Consider the following 15,626-nt stretch of genomic DNA (forward strand, 5'->3'; position numbering starts at 1 on the left):
GGCGGGGCCGCACCTGCGGCGGGCAGGTAGGCGGCTACCTGGTAACCCGGCCCCGGCCCTGGAGGTTTGGGCGCGCGCAGCCAGTCCCGGCCACGCCGGGGACCGAGGGACGCGGACAGGGGCGGCCGCCGGGGGACGGGAGGCTGAGCGAGGGGCCTTCGCCTGGTCACCATGGTCGAAAGACGCTTCTCTCAGTTCCTGCAGAAACTCCCCTTCTCGGGCGCGGGCCACCTGTACGAGCCCCTGGAGAGGAGCGAGTTGGAAATCTTGGTAAGTCCGGGCGACCCGGCGCGGGCCGTGCGACTTGACCCTCCGCCCCCCTGCACCCCACCTCCGCCGGGACCCCTCCCGCAGCTCGTCCTCCTGCCCCTGGCTCTGGAAAGACCTCTGGAGCAACGCCAGCTCCTGTTTCTGCTCTGAGCCGGGCTCGCGTCATTTAAGCCTCTCAGGACAGACAGCCCATTTTGTGGATTTGATACTGAGGCAGAGAGAGGTTACATGTGCCCCTTAAGACGCACCCAGTTAGCAAACGACCCAGCCAGGAATTTCACCTCAGTTTCTCTGGCTCCGGAGAATGTAAATTCCTAGGTCTCTGCACTCAGGCTGCTGTATGGATTTTTTTTTTTTTTTTTTTTTTTTTTTTTTTTTAGTTACTTGAATTGGAAAAAAAAAAAAAGGTGATGTAAAAAAACAAACACCTGGGGAAAATGTTTTAGCCATGATAGTAATAATAATGGTGGAATTAGGGTAAAGAGCAGCCAGGCCTCCTAGCTTTACTTCCTATGTCTGCAATGCAGCTTTGAAAAGCACTCAGGTTTGTATGTTGACTTAGCAACCTCCAGGGGACCCTCTAGGATAAATCAACATAATTTTCAGGCCTGGGGCATGGGAGGGTTGGGGAGAGAAGGGGTTTCCCAGTGGCTGAGCTGACACAGCTGTCCAAAAAAGCCCTTCCACTTGGGGAAGCCAGGCTCAGTGGATGACCTGGTGACTTTCTCCTTAGGTTTGTAGGAGTCGAAGCTTCACACCTTGCGGGATACGAGAGCAGAGAGCGCTGAATTCCTGCAAAAGCCTCTCGGGGACATTGCACTTTTTTTTTTTTTTTCCTTTTCAGCCTAATCAGTCATTCAAAAATGAAATTCCTGAAATAGTGCCTTGGGCATGCTCGGGAGAACACGGCCCTCTGACCTCCCAGTTAAATTTACTTTTTAATGGAAAAGAGTAGTTGGAAAAACTCAATTTAAACTATTGAATTTTCCTCCCAAAGAATGACAACAGTCAAAACGATTTTGTGGTATGATTCCCAAATATTTGTGCATTAAATAAATAGTATTTTATATGTGAAAGTTAGCACGAGAATTCCCGTGCCGGGGCTGTAGGGCTGGGCTGGGCAACTAGTAATTCTCCCGTCGTCTCTGTGTTTCTGAAGGGACACGTGGGTTCAACATGGCTTGTAGAGTTTGATTCTTTTGCTGAGATCCGTTTCTCTACCCACATGTCATGTGCTGGGTTCTGCTGAAGGAGTGTGAAGTCAGTTTGCCAATATTGTTGCCTTTTCTGCCTCACTCTCTCTTTTGGTTTTTGCATCATGCTGGGTATTTTTCAAACACTCCTGATGTGTGGTTGATTATGATTAGATTTAATAGGATGTCCAGGTCCGCTGGGGATGGGGGTCCTGTAACATGACTGAGATGCTGGGGTGAGTTTGACCTTGGCACCAAAGTGGACTTCAGTCCTCCAGATCTCTTCTGAGGGGTCCTCAGGGATATGACAGGTCCTCAACCTATCTGTAGGTGTGTGGGGGGTTCACCTGAAGGGTGGGTGATGGGTGACGTCGCGGTGGGGAGGGGAGGGGAAGGGAGGGGAGACTGGCGACCCAGATCCCCAGCAGCAAAGGCTCGGTGAGAAACAAAATGTCCTATCTCTTAAAAAAAAAAAAAAAGTCCTATCTCTGAAGGGTCCTGGTACAAACCCAGGAGGTTGCACTGAAAGGAGCTGGCGGCAGGGGGCAGGGGGCAGGGGGCGGTGATGGGGTGGCAGAGGGACCTGTTTCCCACCAGCTCAGCTTAGAGCCTGAACCTCCTTCGCTCTCACACTTCCTTCCCCCATTCGAACCCTCTTTTGCCAAGAAAAATGGAAAAAAGCCAAGTGTGCTCACAGCGATCATTTCTACGAGAGTTGTAACTCTCTCTTATGAGCACGTGTTCTGGGAAGCCTCTGAAACCCCCGCCGCTTTGCCCAGGCAGCTCACTTATAACACTGTTTACTACTGAGAACTTGCTGTGTCTTTTTTCTTCTCTGTCTCCTGTCTGTCTGTGCTGAGGTCCATTTTATTATTATAATCATCAATAAGGACATGGAGGCTCACAGGTGGGACCAGGCGCTAAGGATACAGCTGGGTACAAAATGAAGTTTGTGGGGGAGGCCCACAGAGGGTAGAGAAACCAAGAAATGTTTAATCAGAGATCTGGGGGTGGGGGGTCTGGGGTATGATGGGGACCAAGAAAGCAGAGCGGCCAGGCGGGGGACACTTGGGCCAGGGAGGACTGGGGCCGAGGACACGTGGGCCAGCATCGGAGGCGGAATCTGAGCACAGAGCTTAGGACTCTGAAAATGCCTTGTTCTTCCCATAGTTTCAGTATCACCACAAGGAAGGGGTTTGAGAGATCCTCTTAATTCAACTATTGGGGAAAAAAAACCCTTCTCTGTTTTAACCTGAATGGTGGGTGAGGAGAACGTTGGACCAGAAATTCCTGCTTCCCGAGGACTTGATGCCAACTCCAGGGAAGTCATCTTTGACCCGGGGCTCCCCATCTCGTAACCGTCTGGCGCTCCACCCTGTGCTGCCTTCCTGGTCGGCGAACTGATTCATCCTGCTCGGGCTTTCTGGGGTGAAGATGGGGTTCCGGGAGGTTCACGTAGTGGTCCCCCGCTCTTTCAGCCCAGGTTCACAGAGCGTCTGCCGTGTGTCAGGCCAGGGCTGCCTGCCACGGATGGGGTGTGGAAGATGGACACACTCCCTGCTCTCCTGGTGGGCAGAGATGGGGGCCAGATTCAGAGCAGAGCCATCACGAAGCATTTGGGCTTTATCCCTGGAGCAACATGGAACTATTGGAAGGTTTAAATCGGGTCGTGATCTCTCTCTCTCTCTGCCTGACTCTCCGCCTACTTGTGATTTCTCTCTCTGTCAAATAAATAATAAATAAAATCTTTAAAAAAAAAAAAAAAAAGGGGCGCCTGGGTGGCTCAGTGGATTAAGCCGCTGCCTTCGGCTCAGGTCATGATCTCGGTGTCCTGGGATCGAGCCCCGCATCGGGCTCTTTGCTCAGCGGGAGCCTGCTTCTCTCTCTCTCTCTGCCTGACTCTCCGCCTACTTGTGATTTCTCTCTCTGTCAAATAAATAATAAATAAAATCTTTAAAAAAAAAATAAAATAAAAATAAATAAATAAATAAATAAATCGGGTCGTGACCATCATCCACTCATTCACAGATGCGCCAAACAGTAGGAATGAAATAAAACAGACACAATCAGATTTGCATTTTGAAGAGATCACAGCTGGCACAGGAGGGACTTCTGAGATACACCCACACACAAATCCTTAGTGTTTCTCAAAATGTAGCGAGATAGGACTTCTTGAAGCCTGTATTGCGGCCTTCCAGTGTTGCCAAATTATTTGTATCAGAAGGTAACTTAAAGAAGTATAAACACAAAACTTGCAATAAATGTGGCTGTATGTGTATAATGCAACTCAAAAGAGCCACTAACTTTATAATAAAATCATAAAGGACAAATGTAGCAACTAAATTTTGACATGACCAGTGATATGTTTTTTAAACATTTCCTTTTTTTTTTTTTTAAAGATTTTATTTATTTAATTGACAGAGAGATAGCATAAGTAAACAGAGTGGCAGGCAGAGGGAGAGAGAGAAGTAGGCTCTCTGCCGAGCAGGGAGCCCAATGCGGAGCTGGAGCCCAATGCGGGACTTGATCCCAGGACCCTGAGATCATGACCCGAGCTGAAGGCACAGGATTTAACCACTGAGCCACCCAGGCGCCCCTCCTTTTTTTTTTTTTTTTTTTTTTTTAAAGACTTAAAAAAATTTTTTTATTAGAGAGAATGAGGTCAGCGGGAGAAGCAGACTCCCTGTGGAGCAAGGAGCCTGATGCTGGACTCAATCCTGGGACTCCGGGATCATGACCTGAGCCAAAGGCAGTTGCTTAACCAATTGAGCCACCCAGGCGCCCAACCAGTGACATTTGTAAAAAACTCAACCACGGATGTTGAATGGTTGTACTGATTGTCTATTGCCATGTAACAAATTACTGCAAAATGCAGTGGCTTAAAACAACAAACGATCATCGCACAGTTTCCGCTGGTCAGAAATCTGTGCATCTCAGCTGGGGGCTCCGGGATCTGGTCCCTCATGAGGTTGTTGTCCAGCTGTTGCCTGGGGCTGTGGTCTCATCTGAAGGCTTACAGTGTGGAGGGGGAAGGATTCACTTCCAAACTCTTTCTTGTGGTTGTTTGCGGGCCCCTTACTTTGTGGGCCTGTTTACAGGGCTGGACCATGGCTCAGCAGGTGGCTCCCCGAAAAGTGAATGATCCAAGAGAGATTGAGAAAGCATCCATAAAAGCCGAGAAGCCACAGGCTTTTTATAACCCAATGTTGGAAGTGCTGTCTTATCTCTTCTGCCATGTTCTACTCATCATAAGTGAGTCTAGGGGCTCCTGATTGGCTCAGTCGGTAGAACACACAACTCTTGATCTTGGGGTCATGAGTTTGAGCTCCCCATTGGGTGTAGACATTATTTAAATAAATAAAACTTAAAAAAAAAAAAAAAGAAGTGAGTCTAGGTCTAGCCCATGCTCCGGGCAGGGGTGGAGGTTTGGATTACACAAGTGCATGAAAATCAAGAGGCAGGGATGCTTGGGGGTAGAGGCTGCCAGTGGTGGAAAGGAATAGTTTCTTCCATGAGCTCAGTCACATAAAAAGCAAAACCACACCTGGTGTATCGTCTGCCCAATAGTTATCTTTTTCCTACTGTTTTCATTACTCTTGAACTTTAGTCTTTATTTAGGCTCCTCTTGAATTTTGACTTTGATAATGATTATGCCAAGAATGTCTATTTACAGATATGTGTACAAAATGGCATTTAAATATGTCAGGAGTTGGTTTGCTAGTGTAGGATAATCAGCCTCTTAAGCATGACAAACAGCAGGCAACCTGTGAATGTCAGTGTCCAAGGCTGTCATTTGGGTAATGGTAGAATTGACTTGTGATCTTGAAGGCAAAGTGAGTGTCGGGCATTGTGGGAAAAATATTCTTTCCTTGGTATTGATTACTACACTTGGCGCTTATCAGCTATGGCAAGTATCTCTGTTTGCAGACTGGATTCATGCCGGGCACCACTTGCGACGTGACTACACTGAGTTGACTTGGGATACTGTGTGCTGTGTGATGGCTCCATTCTCCTGCTCATTTTTCCTCCCTGAGCCACTGAGAACCCTGCATGGTGTCACGTGATGGTTGTCACATATACACAGGTTGGCCCTAGTGTCACCTAACAGTGCTTTGTTAAAAATCAGCCCCCAGAAGATCTATATTAAGGAAATTGTTGAGATGCACAGTTCAAGTTCAGAAGTTCTTAGAAAACTGGGAGCTCTGGAGAACGTGTCCAAAGATGCCATCTTAGAAATCCTGTCCCAAATCCCAGTGTCATGATCCCTGTTGTTAACAGCGGCAGAGCCCAACACCCCAGAGCTCCTCAGGGGAAGGAGCTAGAAGGCTCGTAGATAGCTGTCTTCTCCTTCTGTCTTCACATGGTCTTCTCTCCATGTGGATGTGTCCAAATGTTCTCTTCTTAGTAGGATACCAGTCATATTGGCTCACGGCCCGTCCTAATGATTTCATCTTCACTTAGTCACCTCTTTGAAGGGCTTCCCTCCAAACACAGTCACAGTCTGAGGTACTAAGGGTTAGGACTTCAACTTGGGAATTTTGGAGAGCTATGGTTCAGCCCATAGCACTATTTTCCTTATAGAATCTTGAAGGGAATTGGTGGGGAGAGGCTGTGGGCCATAATGGGAGAATATATAAGCTTCTGTAGGGGTTACAGACACTCTTGAAGTTGTGTTATTAGCCTCACCATCTGCCCTAAGTCCCTAGGTAGGGTATGGATGGACTGTGTTCTCGCAACTCGGCCGTCTTCCCAACCGTCTTCCCACTGGCTGGGAACAGAGCCCAGCAAAGCATGTGTTGGCCCAACTTGAAACTCAAGTGCACAATGGGGAAGAAGTGCTTCAAGATTCCAAAGTCCCTGGGCAAAGGAAGATTTGAACGATCTGGAACAAAGGCAGGAACTACCTGTAATCATTCTTTGTATTTTAAGCCACTGAAACCAAACCACCACGCTAATTAGATCTGGTTATTTCGCAGCTGACCCCAGAGATATGCCATGTACTCCTTAAGTCCCCTTGTCTTGGCCTCTCAGCAAGACTGAACTTGGGGGCCTTGTGGGTAGGGGAAAGAATATTGACCTGGGAGACCCTTCCCAACCAGGAGGCATTGGTTAGGGCTCAGAATGGGACCAGAAACCCAGAGTTCCAGCTTGGGGCCTATTATTTATGGCAATGCAAATTAAGCATATTTCAAATGCCCTTGCCAGAAAGTGGAGATCTTTATACTAAGAGTCAGTGAAAGTGTTGGATTCCCTTTCTGACTTCCAGAAAGTGACAGCATTTTTTATTAAGAATCAGTCACTGTCTTGGGGCATCTGGGTGGCTCAGTTGTTTGAGCGACAGCCTTGGGCTTGGGTCATGATTCCAGGTCATGGGATTGAGCCCCACATCAGGCTCCTTGCTCATCGGGAGGTCTGCTTCTCCCCCTTCCCCTGCTCATGCTCTCTTTCTCTTAAAAAAAAGAATCTGGCTTGGGTCAAGACTGCGGCCCCGTGCCCAGAGAAGAGCCCAGTGGTGGGTGCAGGACCAGCTCCATCATGTGTGGGGTCCAGTGCAAAAGGAAAATGTGGGGGAAATGACTAAGAATTTCCAGATAGACAGCAGTCATCACGTGCAGCCTGCACCCTTCTGAGCACGCCCATCGGGCTGCCCCCCCCTGGGGTCACTGGGCATAAGTCAGTAGTCAGACATGCCAACAAGTGCTTAGTTTGGTCTCCCCCTCTTCAGCCCCCACACAGATCCCTCATCTGGCTGTCCCCTACTTTGGTCCATTCATTCTGTAGATCAGCTATTCTCCAGATGCTGTCTGGTACCAGCAGTCTGAGTCTTAATAAGCCCTCAGGGGGGGGGGAGTCTCATGCTCACTTGAGTTTGAGAACCACCGCTCTGCACAGTTAGCTTCTCCATTCCTTGGACAGGCATCCTCCTGTTCGCCAGACCCTTATGGCGGCACTGAAGACGAAATAGCAAAACACTGACCCTCCCGAATGGAGCTTACAGTCTGGTGGGACAGACACACGGTTCTCAAATCATTTTAGTAGTATGTGTAGAATTACAAATTGAGATAAGCCCTGTGAAGGAAAGCATGTGTAAGATGGGGGCTGGACAGAGCCTGTGTATGGGGGAACGGTGGGGACTTTACTGCTGCCATCTGGGTGCAATCCAGGGAGACTTCCTGGAGGAGGTGGCAGGGCTTTGGAGCGCTGAGACCGCAGATTTCCCCAAGGCAAGGTGGCCTCCCTCCTCTCATCTGGGAGGTACCTGATACCCAGGGGGTTCTGCAGAGTTCTCCTTCTCCAGTTTCAGAATCCCCTCCCTTGCAGCCGTCTCCCTCTGTCTCTTCCTCCCCCACATTCCAGCACTGAAATGTGATAGTTTTGCCTTCCTTGGTCATTGAAATGCGCCAGTATCGTCGTTGTTCTTTGACTCTCATTTATGACCCAGGAGCTGGACTTCCTTTCCTTCCCTCCCTCCTTTCCTTTTCTAAGCTCCCCCCGCCCCCCCCAAGCCACAATAAAAATACGTACAATCGGAGATGTGTCCTCACTGGGCACTTGTTTGCTCCCAGTTTCCTCCTCAGCGGGGGGTGAGGATGGGGGGGGGGAGTGAGGGGCAGAGGAAGGTGCCGTTTGTATCTGATCAGTTTGCAGCAAACCCATGACTGTCGGAGGTTTGCTCGGCGTCCTGGCCCTTCCACTATCAGTTCCTGAGAGGCTGGGTGAGGAGCCCTGACACCTGACCGCTGACACCGCAGCCCAGGCTCCCTGCAAGCAGATTCTATTCCGCCACCTGTCAGCGGTGAGCCCCTAAGCAAATTCCTTAGTTTTCTGTGCAGCAGAGCATTCACTCACCCCAGCAATTGGCTTGGAATGGAATGATTCGGTTTGCGTAAAGCATTTAGGGCAGTCCCCATCTCTAATTATTCCTTATATAGCGTTACATAGTGTCTCTTTAAAAAAAAAAAAAAAACAGACATAAAATCGTACTGTGCGCGCCAGCTGCAACCCCTCCAGCCTCTCCTGCCCCTTTCTTCAGTGGGTACATACAGATTTCTACATAACCCACCCTCTCCTGCTGGGCATTTAGATGACTTCCTTTTCTTTTCCTTTTTTTTTTTTCCCCTTTATTTCAGTTTTTAGAAGAATGTTCCAGGGAATATCTATGGGTGCACCACGTTATTTTTGAATCCTTACAAAACCCCCTGCAGAAATCTGAAGTTTGCCCGGGGTCAGACAGATGTCCCAGGAGCTGGGACCCCAGTCAGCCCACGTGTGCTGGATGCTGGAGTTCTCCAGGCTCCTGCCTGTCCGCTTTCTCCTCCATAAAGTGACTGGCCTCCCTGTCGTAACTAATAAGTATTTCATGGAGAGTCGTGTGCAGGCTGCGTCAACACCCCGTTTCTCGTATCTTTTCCCTCTGCTTCTAGCATCTGGGCGCAGTCCGTGCCCCAGTGGATTACTTACTAATCTTCTAGTCGTGTCGCTCTCTTCTTTCTTCCTTGGTGTTCTGGGGAGAGGGAGGGCTGCCCTCTGTGCGCTTGCTTATTCATTCATTCACTCATTTGTTCATTCATTCACTCATTTGTTCATTCATTCATTCATTTATCATGAACTTGTGTGTTCCTGTCATATATATATATATACCAATTCTGTCCCATCCCGTGGGTACTGCCATCTTGGGGCCAGCTCCTTCTAGACCCTTCTCTCCCTCTGCCAGTGAGAGTGGTGGTGTGTTTAGTTATTGCACAATTGCGTTACCTGTACCCAGCCTCCTCCCCTTCCTGGTGGCTCCCGGTCACGTTGGCCACCACCTCACTCGGGCAGCTCCTCCTCGGGGTCCCCGACCACACTGGCCATCCCCGCAAAAGGAGTGTGCCCCGCGTGTCTCGTTCTGTCCTGTGGGTAGTGTCTGGTGGGGTGGGGTCACACCTCTGTCCCACGCGCGCGGATCACCAGCGCTGCCTAGATAGAATTGCAGGGGCCGGGAAAGACCTCTGAAACCCGGGTCGCCCTGAGGCTGGAACTTAAGAGCCCTGTCTCCGCAGTCCAGGGCGTGGGGATATGATGATTCCCGTCTTCCGGAGAAGGCAGCCTCAGAGAAGTTGAGGGCCTGGCGGACGGTTGCACAGCCGGCAGCTGGGGGAAGCAGACAAGAGCCCCGAACAGTGAGTCAGCAGCCAGGCCACACGCCCTCTGCCCAGCAGACTCAGGGTTGTTTCCGCTTAACATTAAAGAGTCCTGGGCGGGCCCGTGGGGTTACCTGCCTCTCTCCTCCCCCGTGTCCGTCTGCCTCTGCTCCTGCTCCGAGCATCCCAGGGGGCTCGTCCTCCCCGTCCTCCCGCCTGCCTGAGCGTCTGCGCCGTCTTGGATTCCCCAGCACTCCTGCCGCCTCGAAGTCCCCTCCTTCACAGGCTCTGCCCCCCAGCCCCAGGCTTGGTCCGCACCACCTTCCCCTTTGAATCAGCAGTTAGGGACCCTAACCCTAACTGGTGACTCACGATTCACGAAGATGGAAAAGGGCGTAGTTAGGAGCCCCCGGCCGCTGTCTTCTTGCCGCCCTCTTCCCAGCGCAAACGAACCCTGGTTTCCTTCCCCTTTTCGTTATCCGGAGGCTGACTTAGTCCTCTCTGCCCCTTCTCTTGTTAATGGGACCGCCACTTGGGAAAACTGCCTGGCAGTGTCCAGCATGACTCCAGGCACATGTGCAGACGGTCCAGCATCCCACCCGGCGGACAGGAGGCTGTGCACCTGCTTACAGACAGGCTCTGGGGGGAAGTGTTCCGTGTAATAGTTCAAACCAGACACAAGCGAAATACCTACCCACACGCGGTAGTTAAGGGAAGTGTGGCACGTCAGATCAGTGGCGTGCCTGCCGTGCAACAGAGCACCAAGAGAGGATTCCCCATCCCTGTCGCTCCTGGAGCAACACAGATGTGTCCCGCTGTGGTGACCATGGGCAGCAGGAGACAGACCCAGAGGACATTGTATGATTTGTGTTCATTTCTGTGGTGGCCCAGAATAAATCCCTGTGGATAGAAACTCAAATGTGGCTCCTCGTCTTAGGGGCCGAGGACAGAGAGTGGGCACGGGGCAGCCTTCCGAGTGCCACATCGGCGTGGGAGGGGCGCGTCACTCGGACGTCCACACGTAAGAGAAGGCATCCGGGTGCGTACTTGATATGTGTGCACACAACTGGATAGAGGTCACTCTTTTTTCCGTGCAGGTAAATAAAAAGCTTTCAGCAGCTGATTTTACCCGCAGCACAGTGTTTTGGGGACACGGGTTTCTGGTAGTTGGCTGTTGTCGCAGGACTGCTGTGGACGACTGAACGGGTACTGCCCTGCAGTTGACAAGTCGGAAGAAGAGGAAAAGGAACTTGCTAGCACTGGGCGGTTTTAGACTCTGAGATGGCCAGATCGCCTTCCAAAAGTTCTGTCCCCCATCCCGGCCCCGTGGGCACCACTTGCACCTCCCCCGGGAGACAGGGAAAGGCTGGCGCCCTCGGACGTGGGTTTGACTCTCTTTTGACATGTCATGGTTACCACCTCCCTTCTGGGAACTCTTGGTTCATGTCCTTGTCCAGTCCGTGGAAAGAGGACCTGGTGGTCTTCTGCTCCTTGGTGAATCAGAGCTGTTGGTTTGTTTGCGGAGTTATTCCTTGTCAGCCTTCGGAACCGCAGGCACCTTCCCCAGCCCGGAGTCTGTCCTCGGAAGACAACCCCATTGTTAGGCTGTGAATTTTTTTTTTTTTTTTTTTGCCTTATGGCATCTGCCTTTGTCTTGTGCTCAGAAAGTCCTTTTCATGCTGAGATTAAAACAGAACAAAACAAAACAAAAGAGAAAACAGTCTGTGATTTCTTCTAGTACTTTTATGGTTTCTCTTGTTCCTAATTGTCCTGATTATTTCGGGCAAGGACTGTGTCTGCCTTCCCGAGGTGCCCGGCCTGGGTTCTTGCACACCGTGAGCAGTTGGGGAGAGGATGCGGGGACCAGTAAGGGCTCGTGCGAAGAAGGGAGACTCAGCAGAAGATGGAGGCCTCTGCCCTGGCCACAGTTGGGAGCACCCCCTTCTGTAATGTGTGACCGCACCTTCCAGCTGCTGGCCCCCCGCTGTCCACACAGGCTCGTGTCCTTGGCAACCCTCCCTCCCACCCTGGTCCTGGCAGGGCTCCCAGCACCTGGGGGTATGGAGACCTTCCTGGCAGCTCTCTTTTGCTGCTGCTTCCGTCCCCGCCTCCCTCCCACAAACATTTTTGAGCACCTTTTGTTTGTACCGCTGTGCCGGGCACTTGGGTGTCCTCCGGATCTGAGCAGCCGCTCCCCCGTGAGGCTGCCCGTCTGGTGCTGGAGGTGGACAGGCGGGTCCGCAGCGTGCTGGGCACAGGGGGGGCAGGCAGTCTGGGAGCTCAGGTGTGGGTTCCCTGTGGGGCCCATGGTGGCTGTTGTGCCAGCGGCTTTGGGCTGCTGTGACAAATGACCACAAACAACACAAGTGGCTTAAAACAACACAAATTCATGATCTCGCAGTCCCGGAGGTCAGAAGTCCGACAGGTCTCACTGGGTTAAAATCAAGGTGTTGGCCAGGCTACGTTCCTCCTGAGGGGTTCCAGGAGGAATCTGATTCCTGGTCTTTACCCAGCTTCTGCAGGTGGCCCACATTCCTTGCCTCGTGGCCCTGCCTCCACCTTCAGTGCTGGGAATCCTGCTGCCCGCAGCCCGGGCTTCTGTCCTCACATCTCTTCTCCAGCCCCTGCCTCCGTCTTACAAAGACTCTGTGGGCCCACAGGGCCGTCCCGGATCACCCAAGATCACCTCCCCAGCTCGAGATCTTCTTAAGGACACCTGCACAGTCCCCTTTGCCATGCGAGGTCATGTGGTAACAGGTTCAGAGGATCAGATCAGGACGCGGACCTCTGCTGGGGGGCATCATTCAGGCTCAGATTCTCCCCTGCCCCCACCAACCTCTGCCCCTCCTCCCCTCGGAGGTTCCAGAAAGTTGAGTTTCTCTACGTGCTTTCTCCCTTCTGCCCTCGGCTCTGCACAGTTCTTGCTGAGTTGTTTTCTTGTGTTTTGCGGAGCGGGGACAGAGAGCTGGTCCAGGAGGCTGCCGGCTCAGCCTTCTCCTCATCACAGGGATGGGGATGAAAAGTGCATCGGCCTCAAAGGGCTGGAGGGATGATTTAATGAGATTGTAGGTGTCAAATGCCGATATGAACTTGTTAGCTGTTCTCTCTGCTGCAATACTGCTTTATGTGTTACTGCTGGGGCTCTGGTATTCTGTCCTCATTATGACCTGTTAGCTGTTCTCAGCCACCTTCGCCTTGGGCAACTCCTCTTGTCTGCCCAGCTGCTAGAAGGACGTGGGCGCGCCTGCTGCCTCGGGTCTCCTCCTCAGCTCTCCTCCAGGAAGCGGAAGGAGCCCTCTCGGACTGACTGAACAGCTCTTCCAACCCAGCACTCCCAGCCTGGTGCTTGGTCCATTGGCCATGGCCTTCTCTCTCCAAGATGGCGGCCGCTTAAGACCAGGACCCCGTAGGGTTGCTCTTGGAGCGCATCTCCCAACTAGGCATCCTCAGCTCGGCTCTGGCTGTGTATTAGAATCACCTGGGCCCTTTCAGACTCCTGCTGGCTGAGCCCACTGCTTAGCTGACCTGGGGATAGGCCCCAGCAATGGATTTTGACCAGATCCTGGTGGTTCTCCAACTTTGGAGCGCATCGCAGTCCCCTGGAGGGCTTGGGGAAGCACAGACAGGATCCATGCCCAGAGCTTCTGATCCGTGAGACCCAGCGTAGGGCTGAGAATCTGCCTTTCTAACACGTTCCAGGGGATGCTGGCCGGAGGAGCGCTGGCTGAGAAGCAGCAGGATAAAGCATAGGCGGGTAGTTCACAGACACACGCCTCAGGAGAGCCTGTCGGGGAAACCTTGCGTGGAGTTGGGTCATTTCCCCTCACCTCAGATGTCACCTCCTTAATGACCCTGGCTGCCTGATTGTTCTTGGGTTACTGTGACCCTTACATTGTTTCTCTCCGTGTGCCTCGATCCCCAGGACCGCACCCGCCCATACTGCGAAATTCTCAGAGCCAGGACTGCGCGGCTCCCGGCCCGGGGCTTCCTCTCTGCCTCCATCCCTCCCTCTGAAACCCTTCAGAGCCTCGTCCTGGCACTCTTTCAGGCACTTGGGGTACCCCAAATAGAACATTTGCTCTGCTTGGCACCTTTCCGCCTTTTCTTCCCGAGCCCAGCATGTCCGGTAGAGTGTGAGTGGGTCTCCGTGTGCGCGTGTCCCGGGTCTCCGTGTGCGCGTGTCCCGGGTCTCTGTGTGCGCGTGTCCCGCGTCTCCGTGTGCGCGTGTCCCGGGTCTCCGTGTGCGCGTGTCCCGGGTCTCCGTGTGCGCGTGTCCCGGGCACAGTTTGGCACACTCCTATTCTTTCTGTTCACCTAGGCTTCCCCAGGGGGCCAGACGCCATCCTTGGGGCTCCATGTCTGGTTTTCTATTAGCCCCCAGAACCTTCTGAGTCTCTGCTCTTAAAACCCTCCCTTTCCAGAGGGGGGAACAGAGGCATGGGGGAAGTTTTGGTCAAATATCTGAGAGACTTAAATGTCTCAGCCCTTGAAACAGGGAAGCGGTCTCTGGGGTCTAAGCCTGCAAATGTTTGCGATGAACAGACTCCCCCAGCCGGGTGGGAAGGCGGAGGAAGCCTGGCTCCTGGCTCAGCGGGAGACCGGCTGGCCTTCAAGGTGCCACGCGAGCACCTGTCAGCAGTGAGCTCCCTGCTCCCTCGGCCAAGTCCTCTTTCAGCGACTGGCGTATTTGCCCTTGGTGGCTCCTCTGGAAGCCTCCGCTGGGATAAATGTCAGCTCCAAGCCACCTTTGCTTAGTGAGAACACCGTAAGAACACTCTAAGTCCTTAGGTTCCAGACCATTTCCCTAAGGCTTGGGGAGGACCTGGCAGGCCCCCGTGGGTCTGTTTGCCGTGGGCAAATAACGCTTTGGAGATCACTCAGGGCGGGGGGTGGGCACGGAAGATCGCATTTTGTAATTCTATTTATATGAAATGTTCAGGGTGGGTGATCCCTAGAGACAGCAGATCGGAGGCAGCAGTGAGGGGCTGGGGGAGGCGGAGGGGCGTGACCGATCATGCCCCCAGCTCTCCTTTTGGGGGAATGAAAATGTCTTGGAACTAGATGGACGTGGTGGCTTCATAACGTTGGAAATACGCTAAATGCCACAGAATTGTTCCTTTTAAGATGGCTCGTTTTTGTGTTATGTGAATTTCATCATAATTAAATAGAGAGAAAAAAGGAGATGGGAGGGGTGCCCCCTCCCCATCGGGTTCGACAGGAAGGGATGGGGGCTGCCGCAGAGCAAGCAGGCAACCTCGATCCGGGTGAGCCACTCCCACGGCGGCGGCCCCATGTGAGCGTGCCCGGCAGAGGTCCCTCGCACACAGCTGGGGCTCGGGGGGCATGTGCTTAGCCCCGGATGCAAGGGCTCTGCTTTCTGAAACCCTGCAGTGAGATGGAGCAAGCTCTGCCTGATGATGTTCCGGTCCACACCACGCCCCGGCAGCCGTGGAGCCCGGGAGGGGGCTGGCAGAAGTGGGTTGGGAAAGAGATGGGAGGCCGGAAGGTAGGGACTGCGAGTGTAGACAACGCCTTCCTAAGCCCCACTGTGGTGAATGCGAGAAGTGAGCGCACACGTCTGTGATGTGTAGCCCGGACAGGAGGGCGTCTGGCTCCATCAAGCCCCACCTTGTGCCCGTGCTTGCTTGATTCTACAAAAGCTTGATGGGGAAGGTATCTTCGTCCCCATTTTGCAAATGAAGGAATTGGGATCAGAGAGGTGGTCATTTGCCCAAGGAGACAGGCTGGCCCGTGATGCTGGGCTGTGGCCTGGGCAAAGCTTGGGTGAGGGTGAACTGAGGCTCGTGGCTGAGGGCGTGCATCCACTCGTACAGTCAGTGGAGCCGAGCACACGCATCTTTTGACTGGCATCCTCTGCTCTGGCTGAGAAGCGCTCGTGGAGCACACCCTGAGTCCCAAGCCCTGGTCCCCACCCTGCAGAGTGGCCGCACTGTCCATGGATAGGGGCATTTCGGTGATAATCTCTTGCTGGCAGTTGCAGAGGGGCCATCAGGGAGAGGACACAGGACTCCTCCAACAG

The 15,626-nt window shown here is 52.6% G+C and overlaps 1 protein-coding gene across 3 annotated transcripts in view; it reads left to right on the forward strand.

The window, feature by feature from the left end:
* The first annotated feature begins 23 nt into the window (after positions 1-23).
* Positions 24-15,626, forward strand: part of ATP2C2 (ATPase secretory pathway Ca2+ transporting 2) — a 58,253-nt gene continuing 42,650 nt past the window's right edge. The window contains exon 1 of one of the 3 annotated variants that reach the window (XM_013056975.2): positions 24-270. In XM_013056975.2, coding sequence (XP_012912429.2) covers positions 172-270 — 99 coding nt within the window. In that variant the 5' untranslated portion in view covers positions 24-171. The remainder of the gene's footprint in view (positions 271-15,626) is intronic. The other 2 variants (XM_013056974.2, XM_004753893.3) reach the window with 2 other exon arrangements.

The sequence above is a fragment of the Mustela putorius genome, unplaced genomic scaffold (genome assembly GCF_011764305.1).
Source record: "Mustela putorius furo isolate JIRA1106 unplaced genomic scaffold, ASM1176430v1.1 tig00000174_pilon_pilon_pilon, whole genome shotgun sequence".
Classification (NCBI taxonomy): Eukaryota; Metazoa; Chordata; class Mammalia; order Carnivora; family Mustelidae; genus Mustela; species Mustela putorius.